The sequence below is a fragment of the Triturus cristatus genome, chromosome 1_1 (genome assembly GCF_964204655.1).
Source record: "Triturus cristatus chromosome 1_1, aTriCri1.1, whole genome shotgun sequence".
NCBI classification, from domain to species: domain Eukaryota; kingdom Metazoa; phylum Chordata; class Amphibia; order Caudata; family Salamandridae; genus Triturus; species Triturus cristatus.
Genome location: NC_140579.1, coordinates 64,076,017 through 64,098,826, shown reverse-complemented (window position 1 = coordinate 64,098,826; position 22,810 = coordinate 64,076,017). Strand labels below are relative to the sequence as shown.

At 46.3% G+C, this 22,810-nt stretch overlaps 1 protein-coding gene across 1 annotated transcript in view; it reads left to right on the top strand.

Moving 5' to 3' along the window:
• LOC146869416 (FACT complex subunit SPT16-like) overlaps positions 1-22,810 on the top strand; it is a 276,041-nt gene that overhangs the window by 124,032 nt on the left and 129,199 nt on the right. The window contains exons 9-10 of the mRNA XM_085599793.1: positions 12,019-12,154; positions 12,269-12,395. Of these exons, the coding sequence (XP_085455919.1) occupies positions 12,019-12,154; positions 12,269-12,395 (263 nt within the window). The remainder of the gene's footprint in view (positions 1-12,018; positions 12,155-12,268; positions 12,396-22,810) is intronic.

Genomic DNA, 22,810 nt, shown 5'->3' with positions numbered 1-22,810 from the left:
GCTTTGCATACTCCTGCTATCTAGTGTTGGGTCTGGATGTTTGCAAGTTGTTTTCTTCGAAAAAGTCTTCCCAGTCATGAGGTAAGGTGACTCCTCCTTTCTGTGATATTGCTCACAGGCAGCGACTCCATTGTTAGATCGTTTTTTTCCGCCATCGGATGTGTATTGCTGTGCTCCTGTTCGAAACCATTCCTCGGGTTCCCGTTGGTGTGCAATTTACTTACCCTTGATGCTATTGATATTCGTTTGCGTTTCCCATTGTCCACGTATCCTATCGGTTTCAGAAAAATCTCTTTTGATCGGAAACTTCGTTGAAGACCGTCTGGCCTAGCCGCGTCGGCCCGCCTTGCAGTTGATGGAATGGACTCCATTTAAATACTGTCCTGGGTACCACGCCAAGTACTCGCGCACCGACTCGCACAAAGTGTGCAACTGGTGAGTCTCCCTGGAGCACGACGAACAAGACTGTGATGCGTGCAAATTGTTCCAATGCAAGAAGATGCTCTGTGACCGTCTGGCTCGACGTCACGAAATGCAACACCAACATAGTGGCTCCATTCCGGATCTCTTGGAGAAGATTACGAACAAGACGTCTACGACACGCAAGGAGCCAAGGAAGAAAAGGAGCTCATTTCCGTGTCAGTAGCCAACTCCGACATGGTTGAAGAGATTCCGCAGGGTCCCCCCATCCCCCAAACTCCACCTCTGCCTAAGAAAAAGGCCCCGGTCCCTCCTCTGCCTTCGGGTCAAGGTCTGCACCGACAACACGTTTCCAACGCCCCGCCTTCGGGCCCGGCACTGAAAGAAATATTAAAGCCTTCTGGCTCGGGATCGAGTCGGCTGCATTCGGGCACCGAGCCGAAACAATCTGTATCGATACCAAAACACGTTTCGGCATCCACTCCTTTGGTACTGAAACCATCTTCGAATCCGAATACTTTGGCGCCTAAAACCTCAACTTAAAAAATATTGGCACTGAAAGATAAAACAACTACTACTTCATCGAAGGAGCCTTGTTTCGACATTCCTGCCTTCAAACCCAGACCCGAAACAAAAGGAACTGGTCATCAATCCCAAAACATATGTTCGAGGCATATGAGCTGCAGGTCACACACTTAGGATAAGATCGCCATCTGGTGTTGGGCTCGGATGCTTGCAGGTTGTTGTTGTCTTCGGAGGAAGTCTTTGGTCACGAGATAGGTGACTCCTCCCTTGGACCACAGTGCGCATGGGCATCCACTCCATCCTCAGATTGTTTTTTTCCGCCACTGGGTTCGGATGTAACTTTTCCACTCCGGTAGAAAACTTTTAAATCGAACTTTTCGAAGCGACACAAACTTCAAAAACTTCATCCATACACCTTCACTCGACATCGAGTTCATCGGACCAGTTCTGGACGTCGATGCGGGCGATTCCACCTATCCGCGCCATGAGGCCTACGGCTCATGGAAAGGACGCCGTTTAAAAAATGCCCCTAATGTGGAGCAAAGTTCCCGCACAGTGACCATCACAAGGTCTGCAACCTGTGCCTGTCACCGGTACACGACGAGTCCAGCTGTCCAGCCTGCGCCGCATTCGGCTTGAAGAAGACCATTCGAGATCGAAGAGCTCGTCGCCATATCATGACACACAGACCAGCCCCGGAACCGGAGGACATCTTCGACGAGGGTCCTGATGTCCCGGAGGAAGATTCCAAGGAGCTTCAAATTATATCAGAAGCAGACGACTCAGACGACCCCATTACTCCGGGGCAACGCGTGAGTACTGATACCCTTACCCCAACCCCTCCAAAAAAGGCATTGGTCAAGACTTCGCCAGCTGGCCCCAGTCGCGACTGAAAACAACCTTCAGAAGCCCCGCCTTTGAGCTCGGCTCCGAAGAAATACAAGCCTTCCGGTGGCTCGGCTCCGAGCAAACCACATATTATTGTCCCACCAGCACCTTCGCACCGAAAGCGCAAGACCTCTCGGCACCGAGACCGGCACCGGGAACTCCGGCACCGAATCCTTCCAGGCCAGTAGATAAACCGGCACCGAAGGCTCCCAAACCCAAAGATTTCACTTCGGCACCGAAACCTTCATCGGCACCGAAACCTTCATCGGCACCAAAAACATCATCGGTGCCAAAACAACCGGCTAAGGACTATCTCACACCTCCTAAGGCCAAAGACTCTACCGATCACCTTAAACCTAGATCGGAACCGAAAAAATCGGCGCCAAAGCCTCCTCCAGAAGAACAAGAACTTTTCCGCCCAGATCCAACACAAAAAAGGATCTATATTAATCCAAAAACAGGACATGTCACTGCTGTGCCATATAAGAAAAAGAAGCTGGACACAACACCTTCTCCAGCTCCTGTAAAGAAGAAGGACTCGGCCACCTCACCCATTCCTCCTTCCTCTCCTGTCTCACCTATTAACCCCACCTCCACTACCTCTTCCATCTCCTTCACATACACTACCTCCACAGGATGATTATGATGACCTAGCGGGAGGGGTGGATCCGGATGATCTTAATGATCCTAATGATCCTTTCACAAATCTGGATGCTGTACCACTAGACGACTGGGCTTACCCCCTGCCGGATATACCTGACCCTACTACCTATCCTTCAAAACCCTCACCCCCAGATGACCACCTAGGGTTTGGACAACTAGTGCACAGGGCAGCACTTTACCATGGCGTCACCATGCACTCTGATGCACCCGAGGAAGACTTCCTCCTAGACACCTTTGAGCAGTCCCAAAAATCAGTTCAGATTTTACCCATGATTAAAGGGGTCATCAAACACGCCACTGAAGTTTTTAAAGACCCCGTACGGGCCAGGATACTTAACCCTCGAATTGAAAATAAATGTAGACCTGCCCCAGAAGATCCTCCTTACATTAAAGGACAGCTCCCTCTAGATTCTTTAGTTGTTTCCAATGCAAGGAAACGGGCTAAATCCCAAACAACAGGAGATACACCGCCCCCAGACAAAGAATCCAAACTTTTAGAAGCCTCAGGCAAAAGGGTAGCAGCACAAGCAGCTAACCATTGGCGTATTGCCAACACACAAGCCCTATTAGCACGCTATGATAGAGCTCACTATGATCAGTTAGAAGACCTTCTACAACACTTACCAGACCAATACAAGGCCCAGGCAAATGACCTTATACAAGAGGGAAAGCTCATCTCTAATGCCTCAATGTGCTCTTGACGCCGCTGACACTGCCTCTAGAGCAATAAATACAAGCGTACTTCGGCTAAGCATTTCAGGCTTCAAACCAGAAGTACAAAGTACCATACTCAGCCAACCATTTAATCAAGAGCAACTGTTTGGACCAGCAGTAGATACTGCACTAGAAAAATGAAGAAAGACACAGAGACTGCTAAATCTATGGGAGCATTGCAGTCTCCACAACCTCGTGGCTCCTTTCGATGCTCCTTCTATAGAGGGGCATCCAAAACTACTGGAGCAGACACCTCCTCCAACAAAAACTCTCCACAAACATCCTCCAATAGAGGATATTTTAGAGGAGGATATAGAGGAAATAACACCAAAGGACGAGGTCGAGGCAACACCAACACTCGTACCTCCCCCGCCACTAAACAGTGACTTGCCTCCACTCCCCCCAGACCATTCCACTCCAGTCAGGGGAAGACTCAAACAGTTCCTACCTGTCTGGAATTCCATTACAACAGACAAGTGGGTAAGACAAATTATCCAGTATGGTTACTGCCTGGAACTCACAAATACCCCCCCCCACACATACCTCCCAAACAGCGCCCCATGTCACCAGACCATCTTAGGCTACTCAAACAAGAGGTTCTCTCATTGCTTCACAAACACGCAATAGAGCCAGTCCCCTTACAACACCAGGGCACAGGGGTATACTCTCTTTACTTCCTAATCCCCAAAAGAGACGAAACATTAAGGCCTATACTAGACCTCAGACTCCTAAATCATTACATACACTCAGATCATTTCCATATGATCACTCTTCAACAAGTGCTCCCACTACTACAGCAAGGCGACTTCCTTGCCACACTAGATCTCAAGGATGCCTATTTCCACATTCCCATGCATCCTGCGCACAGGAAGTATCTAAGATTCATGGTAGACGGGCAACATTATCAGTTCACAGTACTCCCCTTCGGAGTGACAACTGCGCCCAGAGTATTCACCAAATGCCTAGCAGTAGTGGCAGCGCATCTCCGAAGACGACAAACTCACGTCTTCCCATATCTGGACGATTGGCTCATAAAAGCCAATTCACTCCACAAATGCGTTCTACACACCCACCAAACTATTCAAATTTTACACAACTTGGGATTCACCATCAACTATCCCAAACCTCGACTACAACCCTCCCAAATACAGCAATATCTGGGAGCCACCATAAATACCTCCAAGGCTATAGCTTATACCAGCCCAGCCAGGATAGCCAATATACAAGCTCTCATCTTAAAATGTCAACCCCAACACTCTCCCAGCAAGAGTGTTCATGCAACTCATAGGCAGGATGTCGTCATGCATCTTCATTGTGCCTTATGCAAGACTTCAGATGCGCCCCTTACAGGAATGCCTAGCACAACAGTGGAATCAGGCTCACGGACAACTTACGGATCTGGTGTTAGTGGACAGCCGCTCACATCGCTCCCTAAAATGGTGGAACACCATAAACCTGTCCAAAGGGCGGCCGTTCTTGGAGCCTCTTCCACAGATAGTGCTGACAACCGACGCATCCCTCACAGGGTGGGGAGCCCATCTCCTGGGACACACCACTCAGGGCAAATGGACCACCCAACAGAAAGTGCTCCATATCAATTACCTGGAACTACTGGCAGTGTTCTTAGCACTAAAATCATTCCAATTACATCTAAAGAACAAAGCTGTCCTCATCCGCACGGACAACATGACAGCCATGTATTATATACAAAAACAGGGGGGCACACATTCTCTCCAGCTGTCCCAGCTCGCACAGAAGATTTGGAGATGGGCAATTCCCCAGAATATCTACCTACTAGCAGAACACCTTCCAGGAGTTCACAATCAGATTGCCGACTTGTTAAGTCGCCAAACCCAACAGATCCACGAATGGGAATCACACCCACAAGTCCTACTCCAATTCTTCCAAAAATGGGGCCAACCAAACATAGACCTGTTCGCCACACACGAAAACGCAAAATGCCCAAACTTCGCCGCCAGGTTTCCCCACCCACAGTCGAAGGGCAATGCAATATGGATGAACTGGTCAGGCAGATTTGCGTACGCTTTTCCGCCTCTCCCACTCATTCCGTTTGTAGTACGCAAACTCAGGCAACAGTCTCTCAAGCTCATATTAGTAGCTCCCACATGGGCACGCCAGCCCTGGTTCACAACACTCCTGGAACTCTCTCTAGTTCCACACCAAAAACTGTGCCTCTCCCCGTCCCTACTAACACAGAACCATGGAGAAATACCATGGAGAAATCAGACACCCAGATCCCCATCAACTTAACCTAGCGATCTGGCTCCTGAAGTCTTAGAGTTCGGTTACCTCAACCTACCTCCAGACTGCATGAATATTATAAAAGAGGCCAGACGACCTACCACTAGAGCCTGTTACGCTGCAAAATGGAAAAGATTTGCCATTTACTGCACTAACAATGACATACACCCACTAAATGCTTCCATCCAAAACATAATTTGCTACTTACTACACTTGCAAAGATGTAATTTAGCGTACTCATCCATACGTCTCCACCTAGCAGCATTAGCTGCCTACTTACAAAATCGACAACACTTGTCACTATTTAGAGTGCCTGCAATCAAAGCCTTCATGGAAGGTCTTAAAAGGATCATTCCTCCAAGATTACCACCCTCTCCAGTGTGGAATCTAAACATTGTTCTTACAAGGCTCATGGGTCCCCCATTTGAACCCCTGCATAAATGTGAACTACAATTCCTTACATGGAAAGTAGCTTTCCTTATTGCTATCACATCCCTTAGAAGGGTGAGTGAGATCCAGGCTTTAACCATACAAGAACCATTCCTACAACTACATTGTAACAAAGTGGTTCTTAAAACAAATCCAAAATTCCTGCCAAAGGTCATTTCTCCATTCCATCTTAACCAATCAGTCGAGCTACCAGTGTTCTTCCCAAATCCAGACTCGGTAGCTGAAATAGCTCTTCACACCTTAGATGTTAAAAGAGCCCTGCTTTATTACATTGACAGGACTAAATCTTTCTGCAAAACCAAACAATTGTTTGTTGCTTTCTCTCCACCACATAAAGGCAACCCCATTTCCAAATCAGGGATAGCCAGGTGGATAGTTAAATGTATCCAAATATGTTACCAAAAAGCTAAACGCACTCTAACAGTTCCCCCTAGAGCGCACTCCACACGCAAAATAGGGGCTTCTATGGGATTCTTAGGAAACATTCCCTTAGAAGATATTTGTAAGGCAGCCACATGGTCTACAACACACACCTTCACTAAACATTACTGTGTTCATGTGCAAGCAAAACAACAAGCTTCTGTAGGCCAGGCTGTCCTTAAAACTTTATTCCAAACTGCTGCAACAGATACAGGTGACCACCGCTAGGGGAGACACTGCTGTATAGTCTATCCTAAGTGTGTGATCTGCAGCTCATATGCCTCGAACGGAATATGCTACTTACCAGTAGGCATCTGTTCTTGGCATGTAGAGCTGCAGAGCCACACACGCCCACCCACCTCCCTCGGAACCTGTATCTGTTCCAGCATTGTCTTAATTAGACATTACACATGGACATCCTTTTCTTTATTTTTTACATACTCCATCATTTCCCATCATGGCAAAAAACAATCTGAGGATGGAGTGGATGCCCATGCGCACTGTGGTCCAAGGGAGGAGTCACCTATCTCGTGACCAAAGACTTCTTCCGAAGACAACAACAACCTGCAAACATCCGAGCCCAACACCAGATGGCGATCTTTTCCTAAGTGTGTGGCTCTGCAGCTCTACATGCCAAGAACAGATGCATACTGGTAAGTAGCATATTCCTTATGCAAAATTGCCATCAAAACGCAAACCAGAAACGCAAACCAGAAACGGAGGACACTTACCACATACCTCTTAAGTGAAAACAAGTTGGTACTAACCCCTCTGCTCCTCCTCTAACACCTCCTTCCCCACCTGACCCAAATTTATTAATAACACCCATAAATTCACCACGACCACAATCACCTGACAACCAGGATGACAGGGACAGGGTAGATGATAATAGTCCTGATCCATGGAACGATTATAACACCGATCCAAACACAGAAAACAATCTAAATCTATACCCTACAAAACCCTCTCTACCTGATAATGTAGGGTACATGGAACTAATAAATAGGGCTGCTGAATATCATGTAGTTCAGCTTCATAAAGTCACTTGAGGCTTCCTAAAGATCCACTCACACACTGCCTATGCTTAAGGGTATGCTCAGACATGCAGACGACATCTTTAAAGATCCGGTTCGCGCACGAAGTCTTACACCAAAGGTCGATAAAAAGTATAAATCTGCACCATCTGATCCAGTTTACATTGAGGGTCAATTACCATTAGATTCCTTAGTGATTTCTAATGCCCGTAAATGGGCAATCTCACAAACATCGGTGAATGCCCCTCCTCCAGATAAGTAATCTAAACTAATAGATGCCGCTGGGGAAAAAAGAGTAGCTGCACAGGCAGCCAATCACTGCATATTGCCAATACCCAGGCTCTCTTAGCTGGATACGACAGAGTGCACTACGACAAATTGGAACAATTGCTCCGATTTCTACCTGATGAACAGAAGTCGAAGGCACACGACCTAGTTCAGGAAGGAAAGTTAATTTCAAACACATCTATTAGATGCACTTTAGATGCAGCTGACACTTAGGCTCGTGCAATCAACACCAGTGTCTTGCTAACAAGGCACGTCTTGCTTCGAATTTCAGGGTTTAAACCCGAAGTACAGGCTTCTATCTTAAACTTAACTTTTGATAAAGAACATCTCTTTGGTCCTGTTGTAGACACTTCCTTAGAAAAGGACACAGATGTTGCAAAATCTATGGAAGCCCTACGGTCCCCATCCAGTCGGGGACCTTTTCGTCGCTCCTTCTGCAGGGGGGGCTCCAAAAACATATCTACAGACAACACCTCTACATCGTATAAAGGCGTCAGTCATCCTCTTAAAGAGGTTACTTTCGAGGTGGATTTAGAGGCAATAATGGCAAGGAAAAGAGGTAAAGGGTCCACACACACCACCACCTCCCCCTCAATAAACAGTTACTTGCCTCCCCTTCCCTCTGATCATTCCACACCTGTCTGGGGACTCTCTCTCAATTCTTCCCTGTCTGGCCTACAATAACTTTAGAAAAATGGGTCCTAGGAATTATTCAATCTGGTTATTGCCTGGAGCTTACCAACAATCCCTCAAACATTCCCCCACGTTCACACAAAATGTCACCAGAGCATCTACAGCTCCTCAAACAGGAGGTTCACTCTCTTCAAAATGGAGCTTTAGAGCCTGTACCATTACAATATCAAGGATCGAGCGTGTACTCCCTGTACTTTCTCATACCCAAAAAGGACAGCTCTCTCATGCCTGTATTAGACCTCCGAGAGCTAAATCAATGTATTCACTGAGATCACTTTCATGTGGTCACTCTTCAACAAGTGCTCGCACTCCTACAGCAAGGCGACTTTGTCTACTCTAGTAGACTTAAAGGATGCATACTTCCATATTCCAATACATCCCGCTCATCGCAAATATCTCAGTTTTGTGGTTGAGGGACAACACTACCAGTTCAAAGTGATTCCATTCTGAGTCACCTCTGCCCCCAGAGTATTCACCAAATGCCTGGCAGTAGTCGCTGCTCACCTGGGAAGACAGCATATTCATGTCTCCCCATACTTGGACGACTGGCTCATCAAAGCCAGCTCTTACCCAAAGTGTCTCCAGCACACTCAAATAACACTACAATTACTGCACAATCTGGGGTTCACAGTAAATGTGTTTAAGTCCTATCTCCAACACACAAACATATTTGGGAGCCACTCTCAATACTCAAAGCTCTAGCCTGTCACAATGCAGCCAGCATCAGCAATATTCAGGCTCTAATCTCCGTTTCAGCCCGACCAGTCACTAAAAGCTCGAATATATTCAGCTACTAGGAATGATGGGGTCTTGCATCATGATTGTTCCCCATGCAAAACTTCAAATGTGTCCCCTTCAAGAAAGCTTAGCACATCATTGGAATCCGTCTCTGGGTCAATTGTCAGATGTAGTGTTGGAGGATGGCCGCACCCATCGCTCTCTGCAGTTGTGGAATCCACAATTTATCAAAAGGGTGGCCCTTCATCGACCCAGTTCCACAGACCGTGCTAACAGCAGACACATTGTGCTCTGGTTGGGGAGCTCATCTTCAAACTCACACAGTTCAAGGTTTGTGAAGTGTAAAGCAAAAGCAACTTCATATAAATCATCTAGAGCTGCTAGCAGTATTTCTAGAGCTCAAAGCCTTCCAGACAAAGCTGTCCTAGTCCGCACCGACAACATTACAGCCATGTATTACATACAGAAACAGGGGGGGGGGGCGAACAGCTGTCACGCCTTGCATAAGCCATTTGGAGGTAGGCCATACATCACAATATTTCTCTCCTGGCAGAACACCTCCCAGGAGTAAACAGTCCAATCTCAGACCTTCTCAGCAGGCAGAGACTACAGATTCGCGAGTGGGAACTTCACCCTCAAGTTCTCCTCCCATTCTTTCAAATGTGGGGTTTTCCACAGATAGATCTGTTCTTCACACACCAGCACAAAATGCCCAAACTCCGCCTCCAGGTATCCACACCCATTGTCCAAAGGCAATGCTCTATGGATGAACTAGTCAGGTATATATGCCTATGCTAATCTGCCTCTTCCACTCGTTCCACTAGTGGTTCAGAAGCTTGGACAAACATCCCTCACACTGATCCTAGTAGCTCCCACATAGGCCCGTCAACCTTGGTTCACTACCCTGTTGGAGCTCTCAGTTGTTCCTCATCAAAAACTACATCTCACACCCAGTCTCCTCGCACAGTGCCATGGAGACGTAAGACATCCAAATCCCAAAGAACTCAACCAGCGATCTGGCAACTGAAATCCTAGTTTGGTTATCTGAACCTTCCACCAGACTGTATGAATCATTAAAGATGCCAGAAGGCCTACTGCAAGGGCTTGCTACGCAGCTAAATGGAAGCAGTTTGTTATATATTGTAATTACCAAATCATACCGTTATATGCTTCCATTCAAAATATAATATGTTACTTACTACACTTGCAGCAGTCGGGATTGGCTTACACATCCATACGCTTACATCTCGCCGCAATAGCTGCATACCTTCAAAATAGACAGCATCTGTCCCTTTTCAGAGTACCTGGTATCAAGGCCTTTATGGAAGGACTCCAGAGTTATTCCACCAAGACTTCCACCTGCTCCAGTGTGGAATCTTAACATTGTCCTTACCAGACTAATGGGTCCACCCTTCGAGCCATTGCATATATGTGAAGTGCAATTTCTCACTTGGAAAGTTGCTTTCCTCATTGCTGTTACATCACTGAGGAGAGTGGGTGAGCTACAGGCACCAACCCTAGAGGAACCATTTTTCCAACTCCACAAAAACAAAGTGGTTCTTTGCACTAACCCCAAATTTCTACCCAAAATGGTATCTGCCTTTCACATCAATCAATCTGAGTTGCCTGGGTTCTTTCCTTAACCAGATTCAGGGCCAGAACTGTCTCTCGACACACTTTAGATGTTAGTCGAGCCTTATTGTATTACATAGAAGGGACAAAACCATTTTGTCAAACTAAGCAACTCTGTGGCTTTTTCTCCACCACACAAAGGCAATTACTTTTCTAAATCGGGTATTGCTCGGTGGATTGTTAAGTGTATCCAAACATGCTTTGCAAAAGCAAAGAGGTCTTTACCTATACCCCCTAGAGTGCATTCCATCCGCCAACTAGAGGCTACTATGCTTTTTTTAGGAAACATCCCCTTAGCTGACATCTGTAAAGCTGCAGCATGGTCAACACCGCACACATTCACCAAGCACTATTGTGTACATATGTTAGCGAGACAACAAGCTAATGTAGGCCAGGTAGTTCTTGGAACTCTTTCAAGCAACAGCTACAGGTTAGCCACCGCTTTGGGAGGATACTGCTGTATAGTCTATGCAAAGCATGTGATCTACAGCTCACATGCCTCGAACGTAAAATGTTACTTACCCAGTAAGCATCTGTTCTTGACATGTAGAGCTGTAGATTCACATGCACCCACCCGCCTCCCCGGGTACCTACACCTGTTGCAGTTTCTTACTCCTATACATACGCATGGACATCTTTATTCTACACTTACTAACTCCATTCTCACCTTCTGCGGGAAAACAATCTAACAATGTGGTCGATGCCCATGCGCAATATCACCAAAAGGAGGAGTCCCCTTACCTCATGACTGGGAAGCCTTCTTCGAAGAAAACAAACTTGCAAACATCCGGACCCAACACTAGATGGCAGGAGTATGCAAAGCATGTCAATCTACAGCTCTACATGCCAAGAACAGATGCTTACTGGGTAAGTAACATTTTCCTTTCGGTTTATTTTTCTTGCCTGCTTGTCTTTCGTTTTCTCCCACCTGCGGCATTAACTAAACTGCGTCCTATGCAAACCCCCCCCCCTCGCTAATTGGTCTCCTCCTATTCTTCTCCCTCTCTTTTAGAATATTGGACCCTGCCATACCGGTGAAAGCAGTAATAGTCCCCAGCTGCAGATATTATGCTGCATTGGCTAAATACTTATAAGGCCCCAAAGGCGAGACAAGTTGCATTGTAAATGCTTGTTTTTATTTGTTCATGCCATTGGGGGGTAAACGCCTTCTACTTGTTCCATATCTGGCTCTAAAACCATTTCCATGTCAAGTGTGTATAATTAATTTCTCATTCTGTTCCCTTCGTCTTTTATTCTTCATTTGTCTCTTCTTCTTATCCACTTTCTCCAGAACATACCGGGCCTCCAACATGAAAGTCCCTGGAGAAACAGCGGTTCCTGCCACAAATCTCCAAAGTGCCTTCCGCATCATAAAAGAAGTGCAAAAGCGCTATAAGACACGAGAGGCAGAGGAGAAAGAGAAGGAGGTGGGGAAAGTATTGAACAGATGGGGATGCAGGCCTGTTAAAGACAGTCAACTATTGTCTCTAGCTAAAAGGTGGGCCGACATTCTATTTCATGTGTATATTGGTTTCTTACAGGGCATTGTGAAACAAGACTCCTTGGTAATCAACATGAACCGCAGTAACCCCAAGCTGAAGGACTTGTACATCCGACCCAACATTGCACACAAACGGATGCAGGGTTCCTTGGAAGCACATGTCAATGGTGAGTAAGTGGAAGTGACTGATGCCTCATTCCCCTCTGGACTTTACGAAATCTTTGCTATGTGACGCACATGGACAAACATCACAGCGTCCATCCAGACTATCATGCAACGATGCATCTAGTGCTGCCTTTTAATTCTGTTAATCAGTCAACGTATCATATTCATTTGCTAAAAACCTAATTGAAAACAAAGTGCTAGAGTGAAGAACAAGGCAGTAAACTGGAATCAAAGGTTTTTAAAGCTGGCAAAAACCGTTCATGTTTTTGGCTGAATACCATTTTGTGGTATCCTCCGCCGCTTGGGGATCCTTTGCCGTGCCACCCACCCCCTCTCCTGATGTTCTGTTGGGTTGCGCCACTGTGACAGTCATTAGAATGTCACAGTGGCCAACGTTCTAAGGTGAGCTCCCTGTGCGGAGCATTTACTGAGTGTGTTGGCGATCATAGCTGTGGCTGGGGTCCTCTGTTGTACTTCTCTCAATAAACCATCTTGTTTCACCTTTACCGAGTCTCTTCGTTTCCTGCCGAAAGTGTGACACCAACTACTACACTGGCGACGAGCAACGGGATCAAAAAGTACCTGTGAGAGGGACCTCAACACGCTTACGAAGCATGCGGATGGGTGATTCACAGGAATCGTGAGTAGTAAAAGGAACAGCTCCCGTCTACACTTTATGGGAAATCTACGTGGTTAAAAAAAGTATATGCTCGTGTTTTGTCTGAATGGGAAAACACTCAACCTAAGTGAAATTGTACTTACTTTGCCGGTTGGGACCGCTTTCCCTCAGTCTGGCCGGGGCACTCCTTGTGTCTGACCATCAACCTAGAGCAGCTGGAGGTCAAGGGAGCGTGTGTATTACCCCACCGGGTGTGCTCTTTCACAGACACCCCACCAGTCTTGCGAGTGGAGGCTTGGCTCTCAGGTGGAGTTCAAGCGCAGCTTTGGGAAAACACAATAGTGGGTCAGTCCACGAAGAATAAGTACGCCTTCATTGCTGTTGCAGGTATTCTGCTCATGCACAGAACTATGAGCAGGAAAACCAGGACCTCAGTGAATTATGGTGTACAAAAACTCACCTCAGTACCCAGAACCCCTATCCGACTAGCATCAGTGTCTCATTCGTTCTCCGTATTATCTCGAAGCTACCAATGATTAGACAACCCAGAACAAGCGACTTAGAGTACTCTCAGGAATGGTGGGAATCAGAAACACCTTTTCGGTATTATTCTCAACAGTCCACAACAAGAGTAATCAGAGACACGGTAAAGTTTAAAATGTTTGTTAATTACGTGCTCTTAGGTGCAGTACTTTGGCTAACATAAGCAGACAAATGATTAAAAACAAAACCATCAGCATTGTTACAATACCATAAAAAATGAAGGGAGAAATCATATTACAAATGATAGTGGAAAACAACCACCCTCCCTTCGCTAGTAAGCTAGTTTTATGAAACTAATAGAAGGTCTCTAGGCTTGAATGGGGAACCCCATACCGTAAATATCAGCTCAGGTGAATCACATCACAGAATCTGGAAAAGGTTTTCTCCAAGTGTCTGATTCATGCATGCAAATGCAATATTAAAGGCACCCGAGTTTCAGATACTTGCAGCTGTGTGCATGTTATGGCTAGAGCATGGGCCGATGAACCTAAATTCAAAAGCATACATTGTTATTTGGCCTTGACGGCTTCTGCACACAGTTTTCAGACTAAGGTCGCGGTGCACGTCTAGGGATGTGAACAACAGACCGTTCTCATGTGAAAAAAAAGCAAGCAGTTTCTCTTGTAATAACAGCTACCTGCAGTGTCATGTGCAAAAGCAGCAAAGTGGCAAGATGGCGTTTTACATCTAAAGCGCTTATGCTAACATAGCAATGTGTGCATATAGAACCCCGTCTCCACAACACCCTCCCTTGATTGGACCACGAACAAAATAGGGAAGCAAAGTAGGAACGCAGAGTTCAAGTTCGATTGCGATAGAACCAAGTTCACGTATTGCCAATCCATATAATTGGTAGTGACAGTTCGAAAAACTTGTTAGAAAAAGTAAAAAATTAAAAGATCTCGCAAAGGCGTGACAGAGCCTAATGTGGAGTAAAAAAGAAAAAAAAATTAAAATCTGGGTTTGGACTTTTGGAAGATGGACAACTTCCAAGTTAATCCATCAACGTGTTGGCACAATAAGTAGCAACTGCCTCCAAGAGGAAGTCATTATAATGTTCTGTAAAAGATTCAGCCATCCAGTCAAGTAAAGTAAATGAACATACATATTCTTCGATAACCGGAGCCTCTAGCACTGAGGACAACTTGCGTGTTCTTCAAGATAACTTCCTGCCAAGAAGTCATATGCTGCCGCATATGTATCCCAATTCCCTAGGACTCCATGTGCCGCTCCACAGGCCATAATCCCGATGCCAGAACAGTCCAACTCATGAGCCACCAAGGGACTCATTAGTCGATCATAATCCGGGGCAGGAGACACCGTGTTCGAGAGGCACAAATCCAGAGCCCATTCGAATGGACAATCTAGGCAATGAAAAACAGATTGCACGCAAGTAAAGTAGGAGAACTGGAAGAATAATCCATAGGCCACGCTTAAAGTGGCCAGCGGTAATGTTCCATAGTATTCAAGCATCCGGTTGCGCAGCTGAAACAGCCGCGACGGGTTGTCGTGTGATACAGATCGTGCAGCCATTGCGAAACAAACAAACCAACAGGAGCACACCAGCAGTCAGGGCGAGAATCAAAGGTAGCCCGCCGAAGACACTGGAAAAAATAGAATGAAAAAATGCCGGTATCACACCTAATATTGTTTGGAAGGAGGTAACGAGGCCGGAGCCCACAACTTTGAAAAAATGCACCAAGCCAGTTGTTGACGAGGCATTGAATATAGTATGAATCAGAGCACCAAAATGAAGGGGGAGATCAGTATTTAAAAGCGCATGCACCTCGGTGCGAGTGTTTGCCACGTGAAGGATGAATGTTTTACGGGGGGAAGTCAGAGCGACTTCTTTTTGAGACAATAGAGCCCTTATTCTGCTCACGTTGTTGAACTCTGCTTTCAAGGTTGGGATGGAAGGCCAGATGGATACATCCAGTCTCCCATGCGGGGCGGGAAAAGGACATTTTTACAGCAGACTACGCGTTGTGAGACAGTTACAATGTACGGAATCCCCACTAGCATCCCGCAGCATGTCTCATTATTTAAAAGCAAATAGCTACCGTTAGCTAATAATGTAAAAGTCAGTGTAATTGCTGGCACAGGATTTCCCTTCAGAATGCAAGCCAAATTCGGTGCCTGAACGTTGTAGGTGCCATGCAATTGGATGTGCCTACAGACTACAGAGTGATCAGGTGTGGAAGTGCATTCCTCTCCTTTTAAATAAACTTCTTTACCCTCTCTCATGCACCTGTAAGTAAATGGGAGCGACCACACTTCATGCAGGAAAGCAGTAGCCAATGGTTCATATCTGCCTAGGGCATAATGTTTCATACATGAACTGAACTTAAACAATGGAAACGGCAAGGTGATTAAACCGTGGCTAAGCCACACAGCTGAGTTCGATTCGGCCCCAGAGAAAGGTAAAGGTTCAATCTTTTCAATATGCAATAATGAGTATGTTGCATCTTTCATGGACATGACCTGTTTTGCAGTCAGATTAAACGGCAGGAATAAAGATGAAGTATTCATGTAGTCCCAGGGAACTTTCCCAGCCTTCAATGTTTGTAAAGTCCATGCAAACTGCATTATAGAACGCAATTGATTTTGACCATGGTATAAAACAGACATATCATCCTGTACAATATCCACAACAGATGAAACAATATTATCTAATGTGTAAATTCTGGACGAAAGGGTGTTAATGCTATTATTGATGCCAGCTAGCACTTTTTCCAAATGTGCTTGATCAATAGCCCTTAATCTGGATGCAGCTTCAATTTGAGATAATTTCCAAACTTTGTTATGAATAGCATACACCCATCTTTTGGACCTGCCACCCACAGGACCCTTAACAAAATCATTCAAATCCACTTTGTTGTTCAGTTTTGATAAATGAAGCTTAACAGCTGTCAAGGTGGAATGTTTCAGCCAGGTCTGACATAACTTCCCTACAGAATAGGTAGTAACAGAATGGGAAGATTCAAAGCGGGGGTCCACTCTAACCTGTGTATAGTCAGGGTACCGATCCAGAAAACGATGTTGACAGGAATCTGAGCTCCTATGCCATATCAACCACCCCTTCGGATCGAAGTTGGAAATGTTGAAGGATGTATTAGTAATAAATGACTGCAAAGCATCAAGGGGCAGATCTGTGTGATTAACCCATCTTGGATAAGCGCCCAGATCAGGAATAGGGGGAATTCATCTTTTTGGAAGTAGCCAATCCAAAGCAGGTGGTTTGAAAAATTGTAGAATTCAAAAACATGTGGTTTGGGATAAGGCAAGCACGATGCGGAGCTTCTGTACCTTGTAACTGCCATGCTTTAGAACCCCGAACAGATTTAAGATCAACGGTATCTTTCCACAGCTCATAGCCCCCAATAGCCAATTCATCCTTAAAGGACTTAGACTGACCCACACTAAATTATTGTATTCTAACTTTGGAAGCTGACTCAGCCGCCACTTTAAAATAAAAGGCTTCAGGTTCAGATCCACTGAAATCAGTAAAATATGTAAATTTGTTCACTAGAGTTTCGGAGCTACCTTCAATGGGCTCAGGGCAATGTTCCCATTGTGTATAATTGACAACATTTCTAAATGTATTTGCTTTATGCAGGAAATGATTGCCATAGTGTTGGTAGCAAAACAACTCCCCATAAGTTGCCGTGTCTAAATACAAATCTTCAGCAGCAGCATAATATTTCAAATCAGAAAAAAGACCCTCTACGGCTTGTACATCCCAATCATCAGAGCGGATGTTTTGTTTAACAACATCCCCCATAGAAACACGAAGTAGATTGGGGACATTTATCACCTCTGTGGGACCATGAATTTGAAATTTAACAGCATCCCATACAATCCCATCCAACACAGGCCAGGCAGTAATATTCACAAAAGTCTGGTCCCTTTTCAAGATGTGCGATGAGGAGTGGGGGGCCAAAGTTCCATCAATTAATCTAATTGTAGATCTTTCGGTGAGATAGTGTCCATTTACTAAACGAAAAAATACAACCACAAATTCAATGGTCATAAACAAAAAAATAGTTATGAGCACCAGCCAAATGGGGAATTAAAAAATGTCTTTTAAACCAAGCAGCAAAAATAGAAATTTGCAACGGGTGTGAGAAAGTGCCATCTTTCTTGCATGGTATGCCCCCACTTTTTGCTGAATTGCTGAATGTACTTTGACTGAGTGTGCCCTGAACTCCTGCCAATCAGGTGCCCAGGGCCTATGTTCCTTCCCTAAAAACCTAAAGCCCAAGTTGGCAAACCCTGGCCACATGTCAGCCCCTGGTAAATGGTACCCTAGGTACCCAGGGTCTTGTGACCAGGGAAGGCCTCTAAGGGCTGCAGCACTCATTGTGCCACCCTTAGAGGCCCTGTACCCTAACACACACACACTGCCCTTGCAGGCTCAGTGTCTGGGTACAAGACAAAACAAAGAGTCGACATGGCACACATCCCTGTGTGCCATGCCCACTACCTACACTGCCCTGGCATACAACAGCCACCCCTCTAGCTGGGTGCCCTATGCCAGTGGTGTGGGCACAGGAGCAGGAGCCCTGTGCCCCTACAGTACCCAGGTCCATTCCTGGGCACTGTAAGTGCAGTGCTGCCATTTAAGAGTACATGGTGCTGAGAGCTTATCAAACACGAACTCCACAGCACCACAATGGCAACACTGAAGACTGAGAAGTTTGGTATCAAACTTCTCAGCACATTAAACCCACACTGATGCCAGTGTGGGATTTAATGTACCAAGCACCCCAGAGGGCATCTGTGAGAACGTGGCTCTGTATATACTGTTCCCAAATAGGTACAGGGTGTATAGAGTCCACAGTCCCCAGAGGTTTGGCAGAGGCTAAAGTTAGATATAACCGTACTCTCTAAAGTGGTAGCTTGGTCGAGCAGTAAGGCAGTATCAGAGGACTGTGTAAAGCATTTGTTGCACACACTCAGCCAGCAAATGGTCTTACACACTAAATAACTGAACTCTAGGTCAATGGTTTATATATAAAAAATATATGCTTGGTTTATTTTAGAACCGACAATAGGTATTAAAATATACTTTCTCAGACTGAGATGCTTTATATAAATACTTTTGCAATATGCAATTGACTTTTATAGAAAGTTACAAGTGGTTGCAATAGGCAACACAATTTTAAACACAATTATGCATTGAGTTCAATGGTAGTTTCAAGTTATGTGCAACAGATTACTTTTAGGATTACTTTTGGAATTCCAGGACTGGATCCTAGATTCAGCCCTGGGTCAGTACTTTGAATCAAGTGATAAAAGTCAACTTAATTACCGTGATGATTTTTAGACAATATTTTGCTATTTTAAAAGTTGACACTTAGAAAATATTTCATAGAAAACAGTCAATGATTCCCTATGGCAGAAAATTCAAGTTGCAGGCATAGTATGTTCTTGTTACTTTTGTAATCCAATACTGGGACCTTTATCCAAAACAGGTAAGTAATTACGTTTTAAGGAATTATACGATTTTTAAAGAATATTTAAAGTTTGCGGAAATTGACAGAAGAAATTTCACAGAAAAACAGTCAATGATTTCCTATGGGAGAAAATTGGGTTACTGGTTAGTACAGTTGTAAGTATTTTTCAGAGTCAGTGCTGGGCACCAAGATCTAGCTCACCTAAGAGCTGGTGAGTATTTTCATTTTCGTTACTCGACTGATTTTTGGTGAATATTTTAAGTTTTGAAAAGTCCACACTTTGAAGAAATTTTAGGAAAAGCCAGTCAATATTACCCTATGGAGAAAATTGAGTTATCGGTTTAAAGGTAAGTTCTCGACTGGCAGAGTTAAGGTTCTGGGCATAGACTCAGGGGTCTCCCAGGGTCAGGTAGGTACAGTTGGTTCACCTTCAGCGGCACAAGGGCGGCCGGGTGCCGAGAGTTAGGCCCAATGTTATCCTATGAGAGGTAGGGGGGCCTTCGTTGGTGGCTGCTGACTAGCAGGCCACGCGGCTGTGGGAGTTGGGCTCCTGGTCACTTGCTCAGGGCAAGTGGGGAAGTAGATAGGTGTAGAGGTTGCACTGCCAGGGCCACTCGGGCGGCTGGGTGCAGGGTGCTTTTGAGCCTTCGGGCGCTCAATTTATTTCAATGGGAAATCTCCGGTTTAGAAAAAGACTGCAAGCTCGGGGACGAAGATTCTTCAGGTGCCGCCACCACTTCGAAAGGTAAGTTGGTTAGTTGGAGGATAGGTAGGTACCCCGGGATTGGGCACAGGGGGCCGCGGGGCACCGGGTGCAGGGGTGCCTTTTGGTGTCGGGAAATCTTACCCTCTGTTGATCGCGGTTGGGGGGGCACCTGGTTCTGAGGCTGCAGGCATCGTCAGGAGCGTCGAGGGAAGGTGCCGGGCATGGGGTCACAGTAGCCGTGGGGTCGTCCTCATGGTCTTTGTTCACTCCGGCACAGGCCAGGCTTGGCGGGTGCAGAGTGTGAAGGGTTCGCGGTTCCGGGCTGATGCCAGGGATTAGAAGCAGATTTTGAGTAGAACCTCTAATCATGGGAGTCCCAGGTGCTTAGAGCCAAAAGGTAGCCAGGTCCTCCGGGGTTTGTGAGGTTGCTGGCCACAAGAGATGCCGGGTTGGAGCAGGAGCAGGTTCGAGGGTCGACAGGCCGGTAGGGCTGGGGCCAAAGCAGTTGGTGTCTTCCTCTTCTTAGCAGCTGCAGGGCAGGTCTTCTTTCTTCTTGCTCTTCTTTGTTTTTCGGAATCTGGGGAAGGAAGGTTCAGGGTGCCCCTAAATACTAGATTTAGGGGCGTTACAGGTAGGTGAAGGGCAGGGACCAATGGGTCCCTGTCCTGGGGTGGGTACACCCCCTATCCTGCCTCTCTCCTGTGGGAGGGGGTCAGTAGCCTAGTCCTGATTGGGCATGGCTTCCCATCTTCAAGATGGCGAGAGCCCGGAGATGTGCTTCACCTCGCCTCCCCCACCTGAGGGGTGGGGTTGGCAGGCTGGCACATCCCCTGTCCTTATTTGGGGTTTCCGGCCAAGCTTCCCGCCAGAGTGGGTGGTTGCAGTGGCCTGGGGAAGCTCACAGAGGCGGCATGCCTTTGAAGCTTCCCCCTGCCCATCCTGGGGGAGGAGATCTAGCACCTCGCCCAGGATGTGCATTGTTGCAGGCCCAGGAGAGCAGGGGCTCTCCTACCCAGGGGGCCAGCAACATGTCTGCTGTGTGGCAGCCTAGGCAGCCTTTCGGAACATACGTTGATTGTAGGTTGGGTTTCAGTGGCCATCTCTAAGATGCCCTCTGGGGTGCTTGGTACATTAAATCCCACACTTGCATCAGTGTGGGTTTAATGTGCTGAGAAGTTTGATACCAAACTTCTCAGTATTCAGTGTTGCCATTGTGGTGCTGGAGAGTTCGTGTTTGACGAGCTCTCAGCACCATGTACTCTTAAATGGCAGTACTGCACTTACAGTGCCCAGGAATGGACCTGGGTACTGTAGGGGCACAGGGCTCATGCTCCTGTGCCCACACCACTGGCATAGGGCACCCAGGGGTGGCTGATGTACGCCAGGGCAATGTAGGTGGTGGGCATGGCACACAGGGATGTGTACCATGTTGACTTTGTTTTGTCTTGTACCCAGACACTCAGCCTGCAAGGGCAGTGTGTGGGTGTTAGGGTACAGGACCTCTAAGGGTGGCACAATGAGTGCTGCAGCCCTTAGAGGCCTTCCCTGGTCACAAGGCCCTGGGTACCTAGGGTACCATTTACCAGGGGCGACATGTGGCCAGGGTTTGCTAATTTGGGTTTTAGGTTTTTAGGGAAGGAACATAGGCCCTGGGCACCTGATTGGCAGGAGTCTAGGGCACACTCAGTCAAAGTACATTCAGCAATTCAGCAAAAAGTGGGGGCATACCATGCAAGAAAGATGGCACTTTCTCACAGTAATCACTTCCCTTCTCTTGCAGCAATAGCTGCCAAGATGTCACCATCAATCTTACTTTTGGATCTTGTAACTGCTGCTACTAGATATGTTACCAGTGCTGTTTTCGCTGCTTTGTCAGCTAAGCTTTTTCCGACAGCGTGGACACCTACTCGCTGGTACCCAAGAGTATGAATTACATTCACGAGCGGCAGACGTTGTTTAAGGTCTGCGACCCAAACCCATAGCATTTTATGCTGGATTGTGCTACCTTTGGAATCACAATACTCATTTTGAGACCAAAAGAATAAATTGTCGTTGAAAGACTGAACACAGTAAAAAGAGTCACTCACTATAAGAGTAGTAACTCGAGGATCAGCAAACTCCAGTGCAAGCACCAGAGCACGTAGCTCTGCCAACTGGGCGGTACAATCACCCAATGTCTGCGTGTGCACAACATCAGATTTGAATTCACCATTCCCGAAAGTACCAGCCACTATGGCACAGGCCGTTGAATAAGCATGCTTAGATTCCGTTGCTGGTTGCGCCGAACCATCAGTGTAAATGACACGATGGTAATCCTCAAGCAGGCGCAAGGACAGAGGAGCTGGATGAACAAATTCATACGGCAAATACTCCTGAGTCTGTAATGAGGCATCAAAGATGTAAGTGACATCAGGCGATGTCAAAGAAGTGGCCCATTGTATCCAACGTGGATGCAAAGCTTTAGTATTAGGTACACTGGCTTTCGTAACTGCCTCTAGGGCAGGATACGGTGTGACAACCAACATTCGTTTCCCTTGCGACAGCGCTCTCTCCTTCAGAATCGCCATCTGCACTGCAGTCAAAACCTTTTCGACTGTGGAAAAGCGCCTTTCAGCTGATGTGTACAATTGCGATTTGTTAGCAATGGGGACTGTATCGCCCTCATTGAACGTTAAGTATGTGAAACCCACCGCGCCAGGCACAATTCTTATTACCAGGTTAGTGTGGTTATCACGCGTCATTAAGTATTTCGAAGCAAGATCAGCCTGTAAAGATTGCAGGATAGCTAAATGTTCTGCCAGCCAGCTCTATTTGGAAAAAGTAGTTTGTACCAAGGCATATAGCGGCTTGATACGCTGGGCATAATCGGGAATGCAAGTACGCCCGACTTTCAAAAAACCCGGCAAAGATTGTAGTATTCAGTGTTGTCGGAGCACGCAAACATGCGCACTTCTCCAGGAAGTGAGGTGCTAATCCTTGACCTTCGTTGAGTTCATTGCCCAAAAACAAAACTGTATACTCTGCAATGTGTGACTTTGCAAAGTTGAATTTAAACTGAAGTCCGCAAACATGACAATGATGCCGTCAACGCGA